Raw genomic sequence first — 15,547 nt, 5'->3', positions numbered from 1 at the left:
ACTGTCTCAAGAAATAGCCCCACGGGACAGCTTATTTATGAAAGAAAGGAAAACATTTTTATTGCCCTATCCCTACATCTCCACCTCCGTCATTTCCCTGTGTACAGAGGAACTACGGACCATGGTTGAACGGGGTTGTGTGTTTGGGAATGGAATGCCAGTGTCTGAAGAGCCTAATGCAGAAAGAGCTGGAGTACTGTCTTTCAACAGCACGGCCCCCCTAAGGACCATGGGACACCCATTTTGCACACCCTTCACCTGTGTGAAACACTGAAGAGGTTCTCTCCAAAGTAGGTCACAGAGGGCTTCACTAAATGGTCGGAAAGTGAAATGTGAAACTCCTCTCAGCAATTTTAGCCCCCAAGCAAAGGGAAGGAGATGAAAGGAGAGGAGAGGAAATAAAACCTGAGGACCCTTGCAGATCTTGACACACGTTCTAATCACTTTGCTTAAGTGGCTGACAGAACCCTCTATCAGCTTTACACACTTTCCCGCTAGCAGAACTACCTCTCCTAAGCACTGGAGTAGAAAATAACAGTTTTGGAGAGCAAAGTATGCAACGGTCAAGGTCAAGGCTGCAAGATTCCTCAGATGGGAATGATGTGAAAACAAATAAGCTGTGATTTCTAACCACAGAATGGGCTGTTGCAGCCTCCTGTGCCTGCCTGTGACATACAGAGTGCAGGGCTCTCAAGCCGCCTGGGATGTGAAACATTTATGAAGAACCTCAAAAGCAAGCCTTTATCCACTGAGAATCGACTGCACTGTTCTAGATACTTGGGATCACGGAGGAACAACCAAGATTCCTGCCGTCATGGAGCCTACAATCTGGCAGAGGGAAGAGATGATAAACATCCACATGGGAAGTAAATTCTATAGCAGGTTAGATAATAAATGGTTTGCAAAAGCAGAGGGGCAGGTCACCATGTGAAACAGGGTGAGCAGAGCCAGCCTCCATGAGAAGATGTGAGCAGAGGGGAGAGTAGGTCGCCCAAGGGATGTGCGAGGAAGAGCCAGCCAAGCGGAGGGAAGGAAGCAGAGCCCTGAGGTGGGAGGGGAAAGGACACGCCTTCTCTCTCCTTAAAAGAAAGTTGTGATTGGACTCGCTCTCGAATCTTGACTTCATTTGTCATCGCTACTTCCCAGCACAAAATAGGGACGCAGTTCATGTTTACTGAATGACTTCGAAGCCAGTAAATACAACAATGGACCAATGAACAGATTCAATTCCATCGACAGACTGGGCTTCCTAAGAGACTACATGCAAAATGTAGCAGTGGAAGGTTTAGCAGATTTTCAAATGAGTTTCAAAAGCTCAACTTTACCGCTTTATTTCCAGGAACATTCCAGGAAAAGTGGAGGCTCCAAGAGCAGGAGCCAAGAACCACACAATTAGCAGGCAGGCAGGCATGAGCATCCTCTGTCTAACCCCTGTCCATTACAGGGGGAGTGCCAGCTCTCCCTAGGACATATCTCAACAGGAGACCTGCATGTGATCTCAGGCCTCGAGGGTAACCTTCTAAGTAAAAGAAAGAAAGTCAAACACAAAACACGGGCTAAATCAAGTGGAGGGAGTAAAAAGAGAAAAGTGCTAAGGAATTCAATTACAGTAAGAAAAGAACTATCCTCTCTTGCTGCCCCACAATTTGTCACTGCAAAGTCTTCCAAACCAGAATCCCATAGTTCCAACATACATGTTTGTCCTTACAACTACTTTCCCTTTCAATGTGACAGGCAACTAGTCGGAGCTACTGAATTCCCATTTCAGACAAATCCTATATAAATGAGAAGAGAAGACTAACATTTCTGGAAAATCTAATGTTTAGTACTACACTCCCCTTACAACCTCCCCATACTGCCTCTTCAACCTTTCAGTAACTCTTAATTTCTCATTGTATTTGGGCCCACTCTTTCTAATACCCGGATGCACATTATCATGGGTTTCTTTCCTAAATTCTGCTAAAAATTTTCAATTACTCTACCTTCTCATGTGTTACAAAATCTCCATTGTCACCACATCACATGAGAAAGAAAGCATTGCAAAATAGTTTAGGACCTAGAAAGAGAAAATCATTTTGCTTATAATGAAAGTTACACCTAATAGCAGTTATCAAATGCAATTTTGCTTAGAAATTATTTTTACAAAATCTGGGTCACTAATTTGACAAGATGCCCCTTTTCCCACCTTTCAAATAATCTTCTCTAATCCAACACAGATACTTGGAGGATTCTGTCATCTTTTATATTCTGGGACAAATTAAATAGTTTTTCCTTTTGAATCAGCCTACTTTAAGTTTTTTTTTTTTTAACTTAAAAAATTAACAGCCATATTAAAATACGTAGTTTGGTGGGGGAAAAAAAAACACCAATAATGTATACACCTTCTATGTGCTCAATGAAATGCAATAGTTGACAAAACTGTATCTACATATGCAGTCCAGGTTTTCTGACTTACCTGCAAAGAAAAATTAACTTTTGCTTTTCAACTGTATAGTAAAAGACATTATTTGGACATTATTTATAAAGTACGGTATCATGTTCATCAAACAAGTATCTCTTTTGGGTGAGGCAGGGGAGGAAAAGGCACATCCCTTCAGGTATCTCTAGGCAGGAATGCTGACTTCTACAAAATGTTCCCTGTCATATTGTGACTCAGTGCTAAAAGGCAGCTCTTTATCCTTGCATTCTGTTCCTTTATTCCCGTGTTACCTCATTCCTATGTGCCAGAATAAGCCAACGTTAAAGAAGGCACAAGAGAAGAATCCCTCCCAGAAATACACAGTAATGCCACACACCATTGGACTTAACATGCAACCGCTGTGGTAGGGTCCACCTGTTTTAAACCTACCTTTCCAAACCTTCCTCAGTCTGAGAAAAAAAGAAACAATTATGAGAAGAAAAAAAAAAAAGCTTGAAATTTACTGAGGAAATGAGTATTTAACAAAGGCCGTAAGGGCAAAGCTGAGCAAAGGGCTTGTCTCTGTGTGACACTGAACACAGAAAAACCTTAAATGACCAGCTGTGCACAAAGCTCGAGTGTGGACCATCTCCAATAATAAACAAGGAGCGGGTTTTGAATCAAGGTGGTTTCCATTTAAGAAAAGCATTCAGTAATTTTTTTTTTCTTGTGACGGCCAAGCACACTAGAAGCAATAATGCTATGAATGACCCTGCCCTTGAAGGAAGAGAACTCCCTCTCCATCTATTCTGAGTACGGGATTAGGCGTCAGCTTCAGCCACAGTGTTTCTGGAGAGGAAACCAAGAGGGAGATAACCAGGTTATAAAAACAATGCTTTCTTCTCTGCTTTCTGTGGTCACTTTATTGCTCTCGACATTTTTCCATATACATCAAATTAATGTTAAATATACTGACTTACCCTCGACTTTCCCCAAATGATTATTTAAATATATTAATACCAATTATAAGAGGAAGAGTGCAGTAGTGTTTAATTCCATGGCAACTGTAATAACAGGGTTTAAAGATGCTCATGAAACAGGTTCTCATACACCATCTCCTTCTTTTTCCAACTCTCTACCCCACAAACACAAATTTCTAGTCTTGCAATTATTGACCAAGCTTTTATATACCATACATAAATTCAGATAAAGTTGCCAAAATGAGTTCTTCTCCGAGGGCGATAGCCCAACACAACTCTCAGGCTTTTCCTAAAAAAAAAAGCCATGAAGCAATCACTCATGAATACTGACCTTGCTGTTGCTCACTGTCTGCTTCAGCTTTCGAAGAACCTGGTGCAACAGGAAGGGGTCGAGGTGGTCGGGGCTTTGGTGTGGGAGGCGAGATTTTTTTCCTTCCAATATATTCAACATAAGTTCCTGGAAAGTCCCCTCTTTCCCCTGTGGTTTCATTATAACCATTTAACCAGCCGATTTCTTCAGGCCTGGCTTCCTGTCCGTCACTGAATCCAAGAGCTACTAAGGACCCTTTATTCACAGTCAAGACATCACCCAAGTGCAAGTCAATATCTTCGTCTCGTTCCTTCTTGTAATCATACAGCGCTCGGTACTGATAGCCCTCGGCACTCATGTTGGTGAGTCTGTGACCATGCAACAGAGGAGTCTGGTGACACGCTGCAGTCTGATCTTACGTTTCTATGGAAAGCGAATTCAGAGAGTAAGTTAAGATTCCTAATATGTGTCCAGCAGAGGACAAAGGACAACTCTCCAAAGGTTTAAGAGGAGAGGTGACCGGATGTCCGGCTATCCATCTGTCCTCCATCAATGGTATGACTGAAGACAGGGTGCCACTTCCTCTGCGGCCCACAGTCCTCCCACTGGCTTCCTTTTCAGCAGCTCGTCAACACTTGGCCTCCAGGCTGATTCTCGCAGCGCGGCCCAATCCTTTCTGACACTCTTGTCACACTGTCCATCTGGCGTCTGATTAGACTGTGTCACTCCACACGCGAGCTTCACCTAGCAAAGGAAAAACAAGACTTATGAATGAACATCACACTTTGCCATCTGTGTGAATTTGAATTTCTATTTCCATTCAACAAGTATTTAATCAATTTGGCATACACACACAGGCCAGGGTGCTACTGCTCCACATGATATATACAACAAAGATTAGTAAGACAATCCGCCTTCCAAGAACACTAGGCAGGGCTGGGAGGTGCGCCGGTATGTGGCAATGTCTCTCAGATAAGAACAGTACACAAGGAACCATAACGCTAGGTAAATAGCGGAAGACAGGCAGAGACTCAAGGCTGTGGGTTCCAATGAGGGAGAGACCACGTCTAACTGCAGGGATCTGAAGACAGAAAGGAATGTGTGGCATGATCTCAGGTACAGATGTGACTAAGCAAATGCCGTATTCTGGGAAGAGCTAGAACAGGCAGTCCAAAGCATCAGAAGCCTAAGAGGGAGCACTGGAACTGGATTAGAAAGACAGGGAGGGGTTATAGGACACGATGCACGCCTGCACTGAGCTTGGGAGTACTATGGTCTAATTTCGGGAGCCACCAAAAACGCATGGAGGAAGAGGAGAAACAACATGAGAGATGCACTTGAAGAATCTCGGTCTAACTACGGTGAATGGGACGGACGGGAATAGGGATGGACAGGTGAGGATGAAAGCTGTACTACAGTGGTGTGGGTGAAAGGCCCTGAGGGCAGGAACCAAGGCGGCAGCAGAAGGTATGGAGGGGAGGAATGAAGCAACAGACACTGCAGAGAAAGCATGAGTGGATGTGGTGATGCTTGAATCAGAGTGAACACAGAACAGGAGCAGAAGGCCTACCCGGAGTTAACTCCGGTGGGCTTTAGGGGATGCTGGGCGTACAACTGCTAGTGTAGGGGGCAGGGGCAAGCCTAGCCTGTGATTCAAGAGAGGGAACCCGCTATAGACTTGATCAGCTGCAAATAAGGCAAGGCTGAACTCAATAGAATGGAGGAACTCCCAAAGAAAAACTATCGAAGGTTAAAAAATCATCCAAGAATCAAACACTGGGGTTCACTGAATGCAACCTTAAAAGCAAAGTCCAAGTTTGGAGACACACTATATCTGGGAAACAATGGATAAGACGATTTGGGTGGGAAAAGGTGATCCCTGAGACCAAATCCTGCAGGGGCCTCCAGCAAGGGGAAAGTGAGGCAAGGCTAGGAGACTCGGGGCTCTGCCCATCACCGTATCATCACTGACTTTTGAGAAAGCTGACTCCAGTCTGGAGACACTGAGGACAGTCGCTAGAATTGAAGGAGTTAAGGAACTGAAGAGGAAGTAGAAATGGTTGCTGGAAATTACCCTGCACAGATAGCCCTGGTGTAGGGGGAAACGAGTAGTGCAAGCTTTTGCTTTTTTTTCTTGTAACATAGTAGAGGCAGAGGAATTAAAGACTCTCTAGAGAGAAAGTCAGCACGTGCCCTGCCAACAGCACAGGGCGTTCATGTACACACTTTGCACTCTGGTCATTTCTCAGCACTATCTTCATTATAAAGAGTAAAAGCAACTTAAAGGTTTCAGTTAAGCTGGCCGAGTAGCAAAGCAATAAACGAGAGCCACACAACATCAGTGTGGTATATCAAAGAGAGCTCCGTGTGTTTTAACGAGGGGGCCACTTGAGAAGTTTAGTATTATAGGAACTCGTCCGTATATGCATCTTAATATGCAGAATCTAATCAACAGCCCGTGATGTTGGCACGCAGAAGCGTCAAGTATTCAACTTCACGGGGTTAGAGCCTTTTAATGGTAGTACAATAACACTCTTAGAGTTAATATTAAAAGAAGCAAAAACAAACACTGGAAACCTTTGAGTAGTTAGAATACTAATTTGAGATAATATTCTAACTTTGTATTTCAGTCATCAGATAAAAAAGAAAACTAAAGCAATCAGCAGGGTGTATTAGAAAAATAAACTGTATTATGTTTGAAGACAACCTCTCCTTTTGATGGATCCAGAATCAGATTAAATATTCACTGCAGAAATTCGCACAAAAATGTAGGACTAGCAAACCTCATTTTTAGTACTAATGTACTCTGTACAAATGAGACACAGAACTCTAAAGAACATGAAAATTCACATATCTCTAAATGCCTGGAAACCAGGCAACATGCCTAAGAATAATTTAATTCCTCCAAATCTGCCTTGAAATTTTTGTTAGCTTTTCCTGGCAATGTAGGTCTTTTTGGGGAAAAAAAAAAAAATCCTCAACTAGTACGTTGGATAGATCTTTCCACCAGCTGCTGCCTATGGCTTGTTCTATTTCAACAACCCAGTGGGCCAGTTTGGTGAGATTCTTATCAGAATGGGGAATATTGTATCTACCCACTCGTTCCGCCCTCTCCCCCTCCCTCCCTGTCTGTCTGTCTCTCTTCATCACTCTCTCCCCTACACAGCCCTCAGCCACCACCAGGCCCCTGATCACAGCACACCCATGCAGATATGCATGTTCCTAAACAGGGGACACCATACTAAGAGGCCCCATGTCTGGTCAGGGTTTTACCAACCTGAAAACTGTGCTTATGTTACCTGAGGCTAAATCTGTGCAAAGAGAAAAAGAACCCTGAGGAACCTGATGACTGAGAGTAGGAATCCCCAACCCAGACGCCAAAGACTTATTAGATTTCTCTACTAATTCCCGTCCCTCGCTGTTTTTAAAAGGAGAACCTTAACTTTTTTAAAAGGAGAAGAGGGGCGCCTGGGTGGCTCAGTCGTTAAGTGTCTGCCTTCGGCTCAGGTCATGATCCCAGGGTCCTGGGATCGAGCCCCGCATTGGGCTCCCTGCTCCGCGGGGAAGTCTGCTTCTCTCTCTCTCACTCCCCCTGCTTGTGTTCCCTCTCTCGCTGTCTCTCTCTCTGTCAAATAAATAAATAAAATCTTAAAAAAAAAAAAAAAATGAAAAAAAAATAAAAGGAGAAGAATCCTGTGCAGAATTCTGGGCCTTCATCTGATTCAAAAAAACAAAACAAAACAAAAAAACCCCAAATCAACAAAAACCCTCATCTTCTACGATGCTAGGATTATAAGAACACACCATTCCTGTCTTCTGGGACTCCACAACGTCAAGGCCAGGAAGATCAATCCAAACAATTCAAGGTTGGCCGAAAGTCAGCGCCAACTAAGAGGTTGGAGAGCAACCCTGTAAGAGAAGAGGGAGCGCTGACTAGTCAACTGGGCAGCAACTGGATAGCGTCCTGCGGCAAAGTGCATGGCGGCCTTGGCCAGGGAGGGGCAGGCGCCTTGACCACGCTGCATACTTCCTCCTAACAGCCACACCCATTTCGAGGACTGTCACCGTCATCTTGGTCATCATGGGCATCATCCAACACTTACTGGGAGCTGGATGTGTCCCAATATTAACTCACTCAACCACTGCCATCTAATGTTCGTTAGGAACTGTATGTGTATCAACATGTTCACTCCTCAGCATAACCCCAAGGCAGCACTTACCAATATTCTCACTTTGCAGAGGAGGAAACTGAGGTACAGAGAATTGAGTACCTTGGCCATGGACACACTCAGCAACCGGGAGCTAGAATCACAGTTCCCATTCAAGCAGTCTGGCTCCAGGGCCACAACTTTTGACACCACTAGAACCTACTGCCCAAGTTCAACGTGCTTTGATGACCGAGGACAGCCCAGGTATGTCCATAGGGTCAATGATGCAGATTCTTTGCCGGAACATTCTGACCCCTCAGATTTAACCCTGAACGTCTTTTTTTTTAAGATTTTATTTATTTATTTATTTGACAGAGAGATAGAGAGAGAGCACAAGTAGGCAGAGTGGCAGACAGAGGGAGAGGGAGAAGCAGACTCTCCACTGAGCAGGGAGCCCGATGCGGGGCTCGATCCCAGGACCCCGGGATCACGACCTGAGCCGAAGGCAGCCGCTTAACCGACTGAGCCACCCAGGCGCCCCTGAACGTCTGCTTTTTATTTACTCTCTGTGACAGTGGCCTCACTGACAGTGTTTGTGGCTCTTTTACAAACACACCTGCCCAAAAAAGCCACTACAACTTGGCAGCCGTTCCATCAAGTTCAGGACCCAGTATCTCGGACAAGGCAAATTTTCTTTCAAAGAGACTTCAGTAAAAGGCATCCTTGCCAAAGAAGTCTAGAAGCTAGTGAATGAGAGAATACTGGGCACATCACGTCTGGAAGGCTGCCCACTTCTGGAATCCTGCCCACTTCTGCTCTACGAGCTCAAGCTTCTGCCATCTGTATCCCCCTTGGTCTCTATGCCCCCTACCAATATCCCAGGCCCGTGACTACACAGTTTCCAACAACTCAGGTCCTCCCTAGGGGAGTATGTGGAGTATTAATCCATAGTCACAAGAACTATCATACCTAGGTAACTGGCAAGTTCTTTTTTCTCTTACCCTCACGTTCTCCCCAGGACCACAGAAGACTCAGTGGCCTGAGACATTGGCAGCTCCTGTGTAATGTAGCTCTTCCAGGATCAATTTGGAGCCCAAACTACCCACAGCGACAGGATATATGTTGCCCAGAGTCACAAGATTATGTCTCCAATCTCTTTGGCTACATCTACCAGTCCAATGAACTATTTCCACCTAGCTCCGAAATAATTGTTAACACAGTAAAGGCTTTATAGGTGGGTTATACCCACCCATCCATAATTCAATGTTTTCAAATAAGCAGTGCAATTTCATAATCTAGGCTCCAAGCTAGTGCATACATAAGTTATAGTAACAAAAGATACAAAGGAATTTTATAAACAAATAACTTATTCTTATGTAATATTGCATGCAGCAGTGGAATTTTTTTAATGGTAATTACTGTGTTCCAGTCTTTCAATCCCTTTAAAGACTGCTTGCCTGCAACACCATTAATCAATGTGTATTTTCTCTCTTTGCTATGATTTTGTTCCTCAAAATAAAATCGTGTCTGATGCCTGACAATCAGGAACCCATGACTTCTTAATGTAGAAAGGCCTGAATGTAAACTTTCAGTTTAACCCTCTAACCCACAGGCATTCTGGCAAAGAACCAAACAAAATTCTCTGAAAAGTCCTCTGACTTTGCTGACTTACTCGTTCCCCTTTTACAAAGGACAAGGATTTAGCAAACTTGGTGGGGAGACAGGAATATAGGATATTTTTAAATCACTTGAAGTAAAGCAGGAATATGCTCCAATCCTATGATTCTGTCCTGTGATTCAATGAGCAGTTTGGCACTGGGTCCCAGCACACAGTGGGTCTTCACTTTGGCTGCAAAGGCGATGGAGGGTTCCTGGGCCCACAGCCCATACTTCCCTACATCCCATCTCTCCATCCTCCCTGGGCTAGCTGTGAGTCTAGGGCAAGCTCCCAACCTAAATTCGCTGTCTTTTAAAAAGACAAATCATCATTTAAAAATCTCTTCACTCGTCCAATACAATGGCCTGGAAATCATAAAAATCAAAGTTAGAGCAAAGTTAGATTAAGCCTAAAGTAACAGTCACCAGATATCCTCATTCATTTTCAAACCGACCAGAATGTGTTGCCGGCTGCGATGCTCAGGGCTGAGTCCAAAACGTGGGCAAGCAGCGTGTCTAGGGCAAGACTCCTGCCTGCAGCCCTTCTGGGGCTGGAGGAGCAGTGGGGCTGGGAGCCCAGGTGAAACAACAAGGAGGCAGGACTCTCCTGAAGGCAAAGTGATGACACAGAACTGGAACGCTTTAGGAGGGGCAGCGAAGAGAGGCCCAGGTCCAGCTGGAGTCCTCCCAAGGAGGCTGGCAGAAATATGCTGGTGCTCCTGCTGTGGGTCCTGAGAAACATATCCCACCACCCAGGCAAGGCCGGCGGGGTTGACTGTTCCGGTCCCCTGCACCATCACGGGGAAGAGACCTGAGGAAATGGCCGTGGAACGAGAGAACTGGAGATGATCTGAACCCCCTCCTCTCATGAAAATACAATGGTATTTTGCAAAAGTGTTAACGAGAAGATTAGTATAAGCACTGAGCTTCAGACACAGGCAGCTGTCCCCATCACTGTGTGGATTTTTAACCTTGGGCAAGTTACTCAGATCTCTCTGTGGCACAATTTTATCATCTGTGAGACAGATACAATAAGCAAACTTAGACCTCCCGGGGTTACTATGAGGATTAAATGAAATTACGTATATAAAGTGCTTAGCTCCATGCTTGATAATTAGAACTTAATATAATTAACACCAACACAGAGTTTACTACGGGCCAGGCACAGCATTTAGAGTTTTGCATAGATCAACTCACTGAACCCTTACAACCGTCCTAGATACAATTACTTATCCCCATTTTACAGATGAGAAAACAAGCACAGAAGAGTTAAATGATTTGCTTGATGTTACATAGCTAGTAAACTGCAGCTATGTTATTACTGGTACCATTACTACTATTATTACTACTAGCATTCAACACCCCTTACTGCCATTTATACAAGTCTTATTTGAAACAGGAATATTTGCTAGGAGTTTTTGTTTGCCCCGCCTCTAAAGGCTTGCGAACTCTCTGCTGTCCCTTCAACTCCTTTTCAGAGTAAGTAGACACAAAAAGGCTACATGTGGACTTTGCCCACCTAGTTCTCTCCCTGCCTGAGGGAGAGGGGTGGCTTTGGAGGTCTGGGCAAAGGTCTCGAGACCTGGGAGGGGCCAAGACTCCTCTCCAACAGGGTTTGGTGGTGGCTCCCTAGCTGCCCTCAAAGAGAAAAGAGTCCTCCAGAGACTAAAGGTAGCTTTTTGGGACCAGTCCAGGGTCTGGACCACTGGGGTCCAGCCAGGAAGAGGAGGGGCAAGGCACACCTGACCAGGCACCTTGCTTTATTAACTCACTCTTGCACACCGGTGGAGTCTCTTCACACTTTGGCACTCTCTGGGGTGATCCTTCACCTAAAAACTATTTTGACTACAGGTGCCTGTGGGTATGTGTTCGATTTACTTTAAGGAAAACAATGCTGGGAAGATACAATCTCCAAAGATATTTTTACAGCACGATTTTTTTTTTTTTTTCAGCAGAAACTATGCTATGCTCATTATACACTTGGAGGAAAAAAAAAACCAACCAACATAAGCCAGAGAGACAAGTTTATGAGTAATTACGTAGTCTATTTTTCAGCTCATTGGGCATAATGCACGTGAAATGGCCTTTAATCGCCATTCTTTTAGGCAAGTAATTCCAATAAGAGAGTTGGCAGAAGCGTAGCAAGAAATCACATTAGGACAGAGAAAAAAAGCAATCAATAACATGAATATTTTAAAAATTACTTACAACCTAAGTTTTTGATTAAAAATGGTTATAGCACTTATATTGTGCCTTCTAAGGTAAAAAACTGAATTGATAAGCCGTTTCTTCCACTGGTAAGTAACCTCATTTTCTGAGAGCTTCACTAAGAGACTCCATTCTCTTGAGTTCACTGGCAAATCCCTGTGCCCTCCAAAACAGATCTGCGGGGAGCCTGTCTAAAATGGACAACATACAGAAAGAAGCATTTCCCATTTTCTTCTGCGTGGTGTATCCCGCATAGGTGAGAGAATTACAACCCAAACCCCAAACGCAGCCATTATCTCAGCTTTTTATCATCTACCTGACCATAAAATCATTTTCTTTAAATCTGCTCATTCACCATCATCTCCTTATTCAATAAAACGCAGTTTGGAAATCACAAAATGCAAACACAACACAAGATGAACTGAAATTGTCCCTGTTTTCGTGAGCAAGAGGACAATCTTTCAGAGTGGATGCCTTTTTAGAACTACCTAAGAAAAAAAGGAAATTCTGACCAACACCCTACCTTAAAAATTACAAGGCACTCATGGAAAAAATTAATACGTATGGTCACTTTTAACAACACAAGATTCGGGTAGGTGGTGTATGTTTGCATTTAAGGTACAAAACCCTTCAAAAATCGGCTGAGGTACAAGTGGCAATTCCAGAAGATAAATGCATGCGACCAGCACCACTACCCACAACCAAAACATGTATTAACTATAACTTATTGTACCACTTCTATTCCCCCAAACTAACTTTTTATGCTGTGGGGATTTTCTGATCTTAATAAATATAAATTTCAAAAAATAGCTAAGAAAAGACAATATAATTAATTGATGGGAAGTGAAGTGCTTTTTCACACCATCAGCATCACACATGTGAAAGGACACAGTGATAACATCATTTTACAAAAGCAGATAAAACAGCAGATAGACATGTGTACACTAGAGTTCTGTTATGCAACTGACAAGAACAGGTCCCATATCAAGATGGAAGTTAAAAAGCAAAAGCACATCACACTTTGAAAGCCAATATGAGATACACAGATCTTCCTCCCAGTCACAAAAACCTATACACTGTTATGAAAAAAAGTATGACTACTACCTACCTATCTACAACACGGATATAAAATCTGAAGAGGCCAGCAATGACAGAACCCAACAATTCTGCAAGGCAGATAAGGTAGTCTCCTCCACTGACCTTTCCAGTTTAAAGCTTGATTCTGAACCAAACACACCTTCTCAAACTTTAGAGGGACGCTGCCCCCCCAAACTACTTTTAGGGTATTTTCTTTGTAACAACCCAAACACCTGCTTCCCAAAATTTAAACAACTTCTGTTTCTAAGAAATTACCTTCTGTTGGTTTGAACTGTTTATTTCAAGGACAATATGATCTATCAAAAACCTATATGGGGGTGGGGTTCTTTTTTAAAGATAAAAGCTATTTGTGGTCTTCTCCGCAGAACTCACCAAATGCCCGATGATTTGCACCTTGAAGATCCATTACTCTAATACCGTGCCTCAGAAATGAACCTGTCTTCTTTCTTTTCTAGCTAATAACTACCCATCTTTAAAGTTGCGAAACGCAACCCAAACTAATGAAACATTAAAATACAATTCAACATAAATGCCTGGGTCAGTAAGCTCTGCGAATATCCCGCCTAACAACTAAAACTTGAACCTCACTACACTGAAATGACAATCTTATGCTGCACTCAAAACCCGGAACTGCTTTATCCAGCCGTACTTCGCACTGAATGACAAAGAGAAAAGAACAGAAGAGAAAAAGAAAAAAAAAGTGTAGCTTCCAAAGTCATAAAAGCCCTAAATACAAAGTAAACTCATACTCGGATACCACAGTGCTGCAGCTCCACCAGGGATTAACGGTGGAAGTGAGCCCTTTTCGGTATTAATAGCACTCAGGGAAGCATAAGAAATTCCCCAAAGCCAGTTCCCAGGCGCTCTGCATTCAACATGTAACAGCCACTCCACTCACACCCTTCTATTTCATGCTCGAATTTGGTTATCGAAATATGTATTTGTACAGGAGTGGCTGGCCTGAGCTCTTCAGTTCTCTTTGTCTTGTGATCTGCGGGGCAGTTTCTGCTCTTGGGAAGTGAGTGTTAGAGCTGTGGTTGCCAGACAATTCCCCACGATATTTTAGCTCGGGCTTGCCACACTCCCGCTCTCCCTAGCCGGCTCCATATTGCTGGGCAGCTCCCTCCAGTCTCGCCCCGCGCTACAAAAAGCTGGATTTCCGGACTGTTCGAAGACCCCATTAAATATGCCTCCAACAACCTGTCCAGGCCCAGCCGGCACTAGACGCCTTTAGGGCCCCAGCGACCAGCCGCCCCGAGGCGCACTTCCCCCACCCCGGAAGAGGAGGAAGGCAAACTTCGGAGGGCGGGGGCTCGTGGCGAGCTCCGGGGACCACCGCCGCCCCACCCGCTCGGGGGAACGGCCCGAGCAGCGACCCTGGTTGCAGCTGGAGGACACGAGAGGAGGCTCCGCTCCTTCCCGCTAACTCAAAGGCAACGGTCTGGGCTCTCTCCTCCGGTGAAGGACCCCGGAAAACTGCAGCAGGGCGACAGTAAGGACCCTCAGAAGTGTGCGGTAACGAAGGGGTGGGGACAAGCCCGAGATCGCCTGCAGCTCGGGGGACGAATGAGTCCGGCGGCGTGCAGAGCCAGCTCGTTAGAGGACCGGGGAAACGGGAGCTCGGAAGCTGCCGGAGCACGCAGAACGCTGGCCGAGAACCGGCGATGCCGGCTGCCGGCCCGCTTTCTCCCGGTTCAGCTCTGCAGAAGCGGCTCCTGGTGACAGGAAGAGAACGGCGGCAGCCGCGCGCGCACGCACAGCCTCCCCCTCCCGGGCACACACACACCCGGACCCGTTGCCGCCGCCTACCTCCCCCGCCGGCCGGCTTCCTTCCTCTGCGGGGCCCAGGCTGCAGCGGCGGCCTTCGACGCGCCTCTGACCCGGCCCCGACTCGCCCGCCGTTCCGGATCCGAGTTCGGCGGCTCCAACCCGCTAGCCCGTTGCCCTCGTCGCCGCCGCCGCTCCCTCCAACTCCGCTCCAGCTGCTCGCGACTCCTCTCCGTCAGCCCGCAACGCCAGTGCCCGGCCCCGGCCCCGCCTTCGGCCCGGCCCAGCGCGCCCCGCCCCCGAGCCCGCGCCAACCAGCGCGCGCGTCTCCGCCCCTCTCCGCTGGCGCCGCTCCCTCCACCGCTGCCACTCACTGTGCCGGCCTGCGAGCCGGGCGGCGGGAGGGGCGGAGCTCCGGCTCTGCGGACCCTTCCTGCCGCCGGGCTGGCCTTCCGCCCCCGGCCGCGGGGATGCCCCGGGCGGCCGGGCCGCGCGCTACCTCCGCGGTGGAGCGCTCTGGGTCTGCGCGCGTCCGCCCGCGGCACAGCCAGCTGCCGGCGTCTCCGAGACCGGAGGCGGTGGGGCTGGGAGAGGTGGAGGACGAGTTAAGACTTAGAGGCTGCGTCTCTAATCAGAGTGTCTGGAGACGAACCCCAGCCTCCTTCGAGCCCCCCGCGTCCCAGCGGAGTGCCAGGGCCGGGGAGGACTCAGATTCCAGGGCTCGCCAAGGCGGGGAGGCCCTGCAATTCCGGGCTTCGCCAGCACGGCCTCGGAAGTGGGCGGAAAAACCACGCCACCCGCGTGGCGCCCGGGGGTGAACGGAGGGTGAAAGGGTGAGGCGGAGGGGCTAGTGCCCGCAGGCTGCCGCGAGCTCCAGCAGCCTGGCACCGCCGCCACCGGGAGCCAGGCGGGACCGCGAAAAGGGAAGAGAGTTTGATGAGGGCGGCGCACGCTGACTGATCCTTACCAGCCTTTGCCTCGC

At 46.5% G+C, this 15,547-nt stretch overlaps 1 protein-coding gene across 2 annotated transcripts in view; it reads right to left on the bottom strand.

Annotated features, from left to right (window-relative positions):
- The window catches only part of PIK3R1 (phosphoinositide-3-kinase regulatory subunit 1), an 84,154-nt gene extending 69,407 nt beyond the window's left edge, over positions 1-14,747 (bottom strand). The window contains exons 1-3 of one of the 2 annotated variants that reach the window (XM_045895899.3): positions 14,608-14,746; positions 7,493-7,597; positions 3,710-4,432 (exon numbers count right to left, since the gene is read on the bottom strand). In XM_045895899.3, coding sequence (XP_045751855.2) covers positions 3,710-4,046 — 337 coding nt within the window. In that variant the 5' untranslated portion in view covers positions 4,047-4,432; positions 7,493-7,597; positions 14,608-14,746. Of the gene's footprint in view, positions 1-3,709; positions 4,433-7,492; positions 7,598-14,607 lie in introns of both variants that reach the window. The other variant, XM_045895889.3, reaches the window with a different exon arrangement.
- Between the last annotated feature and the right edge of the window lie 800 nt (positions 14,748-15,547).

This window comes from Mirounga angustirostris, unplaced genomic scaffold (genome assembly GCF_029215605.1).
Source record: "Mirounga angustirostris isolate CCGP_5_RB_7025 unplaced genomic scaffold, mMirAng1.0.hap1 SCAF_7, whole genome shotgun sequence".
In the NCBI taxonomy this organism is placed as follows: domain Eukaryota; kingdom Metazoa; phylum Chordata; class Mammalia; order Carnivora; family Phocidae; genus Mirounga; species Mirounga angustirostris.
This window is presented reverse-complemented; position numbering and strand designations above follow the sequence as displayed.